Here is a 9112-nt window from a genome sequence, read left to right as displayed (position 1 = left end):
CGGGTGTTTTTTCTTTCCACAAAGGGTAATCTATTTTGTCTGATTCTCACCCTTATCTAAATTAATTAAATTAATTCTTAGGCATTTTAAAGCTAGTGACAATGGCTCACAAAATAGATCACCATATTTCCAGATTAGTTTTAAAGAAAGAACTATGATAATGTAGGCAGAAGTAGCCAGATTAGTACCACCTCTTGCCCAGTGCCCAGGAACTCACAACCTACATTTTGGGTATAAATCTGTCTTCACCTTGGATTAACTCACTTTTTATTTCCTTCACAATGTTAGTGACAATATTTGCAACAAAGAGCAGGAGACAACATAACCTAGTTGTTTACAACAGAGGATTTGAGAGTCATACCTCCAAATTTTCAATTTCATCACTGGTAATCGGTGGACTGGGCAAATTACTAACACACAATAATCTTATCTCTGGGGATCTTATCTCTGGGGACAGCAGTAGTAATTCTAGCTTGTGACACGGGGAGAGATTCAATGAGTGAAATCATGGCTGAGCACCTAAACCATGAGCACCTAAGCCTGTGATACTCCTTATCATTGTTGTCACAATAAAGGTCTTTGGAAACAAGGTCAGGAATAAGTAAACAAACAAACCTAAAATACTGGCCACAATGGAAACAAGGCCTGGTCCAGCACCAATTTCAAGTATTTTAGCATCTTGAAAATTCAATTCCTCTGTATGTTCCTCCAAATATTGACACAAAGCCATAGCCTAAAAAAGATTTATACTTGTCACTTGGGCATTGCAACATTGGAAACCAGTAGCCACCTCAATCTCCACCCCAAATTAAATACTATAAGACTTATCATTAATAGTTTATGGAAAGGTTCATCAGAATCAAAAATATACATTTACTGATGTATTTAGACCTCTGGAATATGAAAATTATAACCTACATCAAAGGAACTAGAGAAACAGGTTTGTGAATCGCCTGTATCAGAAGACTCTTGCTTGACTGCCAGGAATTGGAAGATGAGCTCATCTCTTGCAAACCCGGGCAGTGAGGGCTACAGAACAGCAACTCCCTCCTCTGGTTTAGTCATGTCAGGCCTCCACCTGCTTTAAGAATGTTGGATCAACTTCTTCAAGACCTCGCTCCTAGCCTCTGTCAACATTCAGTGGGCCAGGGCTTTGTCTTCTATGCCGGACAGCTGGGCAGTTTTGTTTTGTTGTAAGTGGTTTCTCTAAGAAACAGACTGTCAGAACAATACTTCCCGCACTTTAGTGTGCACGCGGATCACCTAGGCCTGGTTCAGATGCACGTCTGTGTGCAGTGTGCTCTGGTTGGGGTGCTCAGGACTACGTTTCCCACAAGCTACCAGGTGCTGCCGGGGCTTCTGGTCTGTGGACTGTACTATGAGTAGCAAGGAGATGCTAAAACACATATGCAAATAAATTAAGATAGCTTTTTTAAAAATTTTTTTATTGAGTTTTTACAGAGAGGAAAGGAGAGAGATAGTTAGAAACATCGATGAGCGAGAAACATCGACCAGCTGCCTCCTGCACACTCGCCACTGGGGATGTGCCCGCAACCAAGGTACATGCCCTTGACCGGAATCGAACCAGGGACCCTTCAGTCTGCAGGCCGATGCTCTATCCACTGTGCCAAACCGGTTAAGGCTAAGATAGCTTTTTATACAGAAAGCCAAACATCCCTTGAGAGGACAATTATTTGTGAAAACACATATGCAAATAAATTAAGATAGCTTTTTATACAGAAAATCAAACATCCCTTGAGAGGATAATTATTTGTGGTGTAGGGGTTTCAATATTAGGAAGACAGTGTCACCTAGAGCTACGGAGAGGACACATGCTTTGAGGTGTTTTCTGAAGAGATAGCCCTGCCCTGTGTGAGGCTGGCCCCTCTGGGGTGCTATCTGGGAACAATGCTTTTTTCTCAGGAACAGCTACATTTTTTGACATTGCAAACACTCCCCTTCCCTTCTTAGCCTGTTAGCGAAATCTGGAAAATGATCTCTTTCACGGAGAGCTGCACTGGACTACACACAAGAGAAGCGTGTTACATGAATCCTTCTGTTGCAGTTTTCAAGAGTTTGAGGTCCCAAGAGAGGCCAGGGTTTGTGCATGAAAGGCTGAGGCCTTGATGAGCATAAAACTGCCCAGTGGACAAATATAATCTCTGATACCCCTGCTATTGTTGTCTATTTGCCAAATATCTATATATATAAAAGCCTAAGCATCTGGTTGACTGGACGACCAGACAACCAGCCAGTAGCTATGACGCTCAGCTGACCAAGAGGTGCCAGACACCTGCTGGCAAGCGCTCCTCCATGGCAGCACTACTGAGCTGCAGCGGCAACAGGTGCAGCGGGGCTGGGATGAGGGGGAACGGTGCCCCCCCATCACCTGCTACTTCATGCACTACATCTCTTGCCTGTGGGGATCGGGCTGAAACCAGCAGTCCAACATCCCCCAAGGGGTCCCGGATAGCGAGAGGGCCAGGCCAAGAGGGGCCTCTAGTAAAAATATATTAAAAAAGAAAAGAAAAGAAAAGCAAAACACACAGACACACACACACACACACACACACACACACAAACAAACAAACAAACAAAAAAAACCTCACAGACAGAGACAACAGTATGGTGATAACTAGAGGGAAAGGGGATGGGTGGATGCAAGAGGGGATATTAGGGGGATAAATGGTGGTGGAAGAAGACTTGACTTGGGTGGTGAACATGCAATACAATATACAGATGATATATTATAGAATTGTACACCTGAAACCTGTATAATTTTATTAATCATTGTCACCCCCCAATAAATTCAATTAAAAAAGAGAAGAAAAGCCTTTGTTTGAAGGAAATCATACTCATATGCATAAGAGATAAAAATGGACTGTCCTTGGGTGGGGGGAGGAGGAGCTCTAGGAGCAAGGAGACCCCTGGCTGTCCATTCCTCCTCCTGCTCCCTTCTCACTTGCCACCAGTACCCCAGATCGCCCCGAGGGCTCTCTATGGAAGCTCTAATCATGACTACTCATTGCATGTGCAGTGCCTGGACCGGCAGGTCTGTATCACCTGGGAGCCTGGGAGAAATGCAGAGCACAGCATCCCCCATCCCGGAATTAGAATCTGCATTTTAAGGAGACCCCAGCATGATTCACCATGCTAGCGGCTGAGCTGTTGATCTGGAGCCTCTCTAAGCCCAGGCTGAAAACCCCTGCGGTGGAAAGAACAGCAGTGCTGCATCCGGGGCCGCTGTCCCAGCCTGGTTGTGCACGGCGCCCCCAGTGCAATAGCTTTACCAGGCCATGAGCTTTTCCTCATTAATTTAGTGATTCGTTAATAGTCATCATACTGCATGAACAGTGACCATCTAACATGAGCTTAGGGGTAGCACTTCACTGAACCCTCACAACCATCTCGGCACTGGCCATGAACACTGCCCCGTGCTTTAAATATGGAAATGAAGGCAAACAGAGGCGCAGTGACCATCCATGACCACACAGCCAGGAAACAGCAGGCTTGCTGGCTCTCAGTTCAGTGTTTCCCCCATTTCGGCGCCATCCTCCCGGGGCTGCTGCAGGGAGAACATGAGATGCAGCCGTGGTTCTTGAACATTCCTGTTTTCCACAATGTGAACAGAAAACGTACACCTGAGGGTCTGTGGGAGTGGCCCGAAGGTACATGCTGCAAAGCCAAAGCTCTGAAGATGTGACTTTGTCCTTAAGAATTCATATGAATTTTTCATCCTACTTCCTGATATATTCAAGCTTATATTAATGTAAACAATAATGTTTCAGGAACATAGCACAGAGGAAAATCAAAGCTTATGGGAGAGATGTGATGTATTCGTGGAGTCCAAGCACACCACCCGCACCCCTGGTGGGGGGGCAACAATTGACCCACAGTTGGAGAAACCCAAAATGTAACAGTTCTCTCACCCCTGGCCACACCACTGCTCCGTAACTCTCTATTGATTCTTGAAGGACAATCTTCTTGCCTGCAAACAGATAGTTCTCCTGGGTGTAGCTGGCATAATTTGTAGGAACAAATTTCTGGAGGCTATGAAGAGATGGTTCTATGCTGTTAAAATCTGTGGGGCAGAAAATAAAATAGGTTTCATGATTTGTTGATTCAGTGCAAATATACACTTAGTACAATTGGTAGGATGGGAACTGAGGGGTGACGCTATTAATGACAAAGGCTGCAAACTAGCACAAAGCAGTGCTATGGAGTGACAGGGACATAGCATTCAGATGTGACATCTTTATCATGTGACGAAATGCCAAAGATATTCCCTCTAGTTAGAAGAGGACGGAAGAAGTGTGTCCCCATTCCCACACTCCTGATGACAGGAGAAAGCTAAATGGCACCAGGAAAGTGACACAAATGGGCTGTCTGTGTAAGGAGGACCCGGGCAAACATGGACCTGACTATTTTTAGGTCTTGAAGTAGCATTCCCAATGTTGGCTGGAGCGTGTTCCTTAAATCCTTCTTACATCAGCTCCTCAAAAGGTTCAGGTCACCCAAAGATGAGCCAGCCCCACAGGAGGCTGTCAGATGAGCTCTGACGATCGAGTTACTGCTGTGTTAAATGCTTCCTTGCTCTCATGACCACTCCAGCAGCTCTCAAATATCATATAAAATGGGAGGAAAAGAGCACATGTGCAGAGGAGGAGGTGAAGGGTGGCGGGTCTTTGAAGAAACCTACTCAGGAGTCCACCCTTGGGAGGCAGGTAGGACAGACTCTGTCAGGTACCACTGCTTTCCAGGGGCACTGCGACAGCTCTGTGCCACTGGTCTGCAACCCGTCTTAACAGGTTTCCAGAAAGAGCAGCACCGAAACTTGGAGGAAGCCTTTAGAATGTCCGCCATGGGGTCATGGCTGTTGAAGCTAATTACATGCTTATACTTTGCATGTCTGTATGCATGTATTTCCGTTTTGTCTTCCTAGCAATTCGTTTCTGTTGTGTTTTACCAAAAAAGTGTCAGTATGCAGCGGATGGGGAAATGGCCTTTGACCACAGTGTGACCACGATGTCCGCAGCTCTTCGGAGTGCTGCTCTCGGCCGCAGGTTCTGGTTTAGTGTGTTCCACACCTGGAAGGAGAATTCTCCGCCCTGAAAAAAAGGCAAGCTTCCAGAGACCAGGGGCCGCACTGAACTTGCCAGAACCTGCTAGTAAAGAGTGGCTGAGTCAGTCCTGAGGGGTCCTTTCCTGTCACGTGCCCTGGTTAGGACTGTGGGGAGACCATAAGGGAAGGAAGGAGACCTCCAGTCTTCACCTACCTCTTATGGGAAGCCACTGACATACAACGCCAACGCAATATGTATAAATGACCAAGGAGGCCCTAGGTTCCATCACTGATTTGTAGGGTTTGACGGTGACCAAGGTGTAAACAGCCCTGGTGATAACATGTCCCTGGGGAAAGATGTGCAGCCTACACCATAATGGAGTACTTCCACCATCCAGATACAATGGACAGCACTAGCCTCAAGAACATAGCTAATCATCAAATGCCCTAAAATAATCCAGGTCTGGTCAGGAGTATTTATTATCTAGGTTTTTTCCCCATATACCTTTGCCTTTTATATAATCGATTTCTTTGTAATTTATGTAACTTAAATTTCAATAATGGCCATGTTTAATAACCAGCTCACCAAATTCCTGAAATTCAGGAGCTGGTACAGGCCAGCTGGTACAAGGAGTCGGTACAGGGCTGTGCTCTTTTCCTCAAAGGCTTTCATCAGTGGAGTGTCTACCAGGAGCAGCCCGACCATCAGGTACTCACTAATGCCAGCTCCTGCCAGCTTCCTTCCCCCAGCCACCCCCGCGATGCCCCAGTGGTTCTCAACCTTCCTAATGCCGCGACCCTTTAATACAGTTTCTCATGTTGTGGTGACCCCCAACCATAAAATTATTTTTGTTGCCACTTCATAACTGTAATGTTGCTACTGTTATGAATCGTAATGTAAATATCTGATATGCAGGATGTATTTTCATTGTTCGCCACCCACAGGTTGAGAACCACTGCCCCAGACCATACATTCTTCCCTTCCTCCCACAAATCGCCAAACAGGGACTCTCAAGACTGAAGGAAAAGTCAACGGGCTGATTTTGAATGGTTCAGTATTTTACAGGTTAAGAAGCTAATGTTTATGCTTTCCCAATCAACAGGGTAAAGAAACGTGGGCGTATAAATATACTCCCATTAGAACCTTTTATAGTCTACAGAAATATAGAAATTTATGTTTATTGCACATTAAATATTTTCATTTATTGTACCCATGGTAGACTGGTAGTTTTAGAGGGACCAGATTTGAGAGACAGATAGAGTTGCATTTTTATGTAAACAGTTTAGTAAAAATAAATAATATCCTGGTTTAGTAGAGTTGGAACATAATTATATCACATTAAATGATTGTAAATGTTATAAATGCTGTATCTTGGCTCTCATGACCTTATTTGGTATGTCCATCATTTATTAACTACTAAGTCCCTGTCCAGAAATGCAACCCTAATGGTTGCACTGTCCTGATGGGAAAATGCACTTTGCTCTACACCAGCAATTCTCAACCTGTGGGTCGTGACTACTTTGGGGGTCAAACGACCCTTTCACAGGGGTCACCTAAGACCATCGGAAAACACATATATAATTACATATTGTTTTGTGATTAATCACTATGCTTTACTTATGTTCAATCTGTAACAATGAAATTGGGGTCACCACAACATGAGGAACTGTATTAAAGGGTGGCAGCATTAGGAAGGTTGAGAACCACTGCTCTACGCGGATCCGTGTATGACAGAGCTGCCAGGAATACGTTTTGATGAAAAGCAGAAACCAATCTAGATTGCATTTCTTTTTAAATGTTCTTCTTACAAAAATATACAGTCTTAGATTTATATACAAGATAAAATAAATTTGTGGATTTTGATAAATAAATGATGAAAAATAGGAATTACTTGTAATGCTATGCTTATGCTTGCATAAAGGCATTTTTCTACTTAACTGCATTATACAAACAATCTTGAAGGATGTTAACTAGACTTATTGTAGTGATCATTTTGCAATATATCCAAATATCAAATCGTTTGTCATACACCTGGAACTAATATAATATTACATGTCAATTATATTTCAATAAACATTATTTCAAAATCTAGAGTTAAAAGGAAACGGAAATTCTTGTCACAGAAGTTAACTGGAAAATGCCATCACCAGGAGAACAACTGAGAAGGTGTTGAGGACATGAAGGGGATTACCTCCTGTGGGTCCACTACTACCATCTTTCTGGACAGTCTCTTCCTCTGCCTCTAGCCAGCCGTCTGGGGAGCTTGGTCCTTCCCCCGGGCGCCCAGGCTGCTGCTCGGAGCTCAGACACACATCCATAGCCGGAGCTGGAGCCCGAGCCGGCTGGAGAGGAGGAAATTGGACAAGATCCAAGTTGCCTAGCCCAGGGTGTCTGAGTCTCTCAGGAGGCTCTAAAAAGTGCAGCTTATCGCCTTTGCATCTGCTGAGTGGAAAAGAACACCTGCTTTTCAGCTTCGTTCCCCGGGTGAGCCAGGCAGCCACTCAAGGAGTTGCCAAAGTGGAGGAAGACCGTTAAGTGAGACCGAAACTACTTGTGCATGAAGAAAGGCAAAAACAGAGCAATGGGAGGCGGGCCACAGGCTGATGGTGCCAGGGTCCAAAATGCATTTCTGATAACTTTGAGAACTGAATCTTAAAGAAAATCTGGTCTAGCAATCTGGCCAGTGGGAGTACCTTGTAGATGGATATGATATCATGCATGAGAAGCCAGGATTTGGAGCAAACACAGGGCTGCTCCCTTCTCATCTGAGGCTTTCTTGCAAGATAGTAGAAAGTGCTGGGGGCTGAGAGCCAGGAGCCTGCTTCGGCTCCCCACTCTAACACTTTGCAACTCATCTCCTCACTGTTTTCTCATCAGCAAGAAGGGGATAATAATATCTGCCTGCCTGCGAGGGCTGTGACGAGAAAGAGAGAGCACAAGTGATTAGTAGAGCACAGGTAAGCAAAGGAGAATTATTTTCAAATGCCAGGTGGGGCTTTTCCGTGTGAAATGAAATGACTCCCTCCCCCATCATTATCGTTGACTTGAGAAATAAATTCTTTCCCAAAGACAGCTGTGCATTGAAAAACAATCTCAAACGTAACTACAGTGACCTGTCTAGTGTTCATTATTAGTTTGGCACATCCTATGATATTCATCATATATTAGTATTTCATAAAGAATTGGGAAATTTTTTAATGACCCCTTGTTAGTACCCTCAAAAGAATTTTGAACTGTTAGTTGAAATATATCTTTACCTTATGTAGCAGAAGAGATTTGAGATTTCTGTATGCTCTTTAATCCCCAATGTTTTATATAGATCTGCACCTAAAAGGATTAGCATTTTATGAACAAAAGCCAGCCAGTGGAAGTCCAAGTTATTTAGGGTAGCATTACCCACCAGTACGCACACATTTCTTTGCTAGAATTTCCTCTCTCTTTCTCAACCTCTCTTTCTTGCTCTCATTCTCGCTCTGTCTCTCTTGCTCTCTCTCTTTCAATATATATCCTTCTCTCTTGAATTTTCTCTCATACACACACACACACACACACACACACACACACACACACACACACTCCTTGCAACATGAAATATAATCACTCTTGAAAGATCCAGAGGCTGCCCTCCATGGTATTCAGTTGCTGTGATGGAGTTTGAATGCGGACTTATATTTCACTTTAAAAAAAAGTGGGGGTTGGGTTGTTGGGGGTTTTATGGGCATGTCAACTTTGTGTGCATCAGCAAACTCCTGTGGCTGAAGAAAGGGACCTGCCTGCTGTGGACTCAGTCCTGGACCCTGATTCCTGCTCCCAGAAATAACACAAGACTTTACCAAGAGGAAGGGGAAATGTTTGTGAGGAAGACATGGGAACGGTCTCTACATAAGAAGGGACACGGGTCAAAGGCTTAAAGTCACATGATGGGTATTTAGTTGGGGCAGCAGTGAGTAGGAAATCAGAAAACTCCTTCAAAATAAAAAGCAATCTGTTCTAATTTATTTAATGGAAATAGGGACAGTTAAAATGGAAAGAGGAAGAGTGTTTGCCCA

The 9112-nt window shown here is 44.1% G+C and overlaps 1 protein-coding gene across 1 annotated transcript in view; it reads right to left on the bottom strand.

Annotated features, from left to right (window-relative positions):
- LOC102755277 (protein-lysine methyltransferase METTL21C-like) overlaps positions 1 to 8045 on the bottom strand; it is a 9482-nt gene extending 1437 nt beyond the window's left edge. Inside the window, exons 1-3 of the mRNA XM_015565267.1 lie at positions 7255 to 8045; positions 3930 to 4081; positions 616 to 733 (exon numbers count right to left, since the gene is read on the bottom strand). Coding sequence (XP_015420753.1) covers positions 616 to 733; positions 3930 to 4081; positions 7255 to 7381 — 397 coding nt within the window. The 5' untranslated portion in view covers positions 7382 to 8045. The remainder of the gene's footprint in view (positions 1 to 615; positions 734 to 3929; positions 4082 to 7254) is intronic.
- Between the last annotated feature and the right edge of the window lie 1067 nt (positions 8046 to 9112).

Source organism: Myotis davidii, unplaced genomic scaffold, assembly GCF_000327345.1.
Source record: "Myotis davidii unplaced genomic scaffold, ASM32734v1 scaffold93, whole genome shotgun sequence".
NCBI classification, from domain to species: domain Eukaryota; kingdom Metazoa; phylum Chordata; class Mammalia; order Chiroptera; family Vespertilionidae; genus Myotis; species Myotis davidii.
This window is presented reverse-complemented; position numbering and strand designations above follow the sequence as displayed.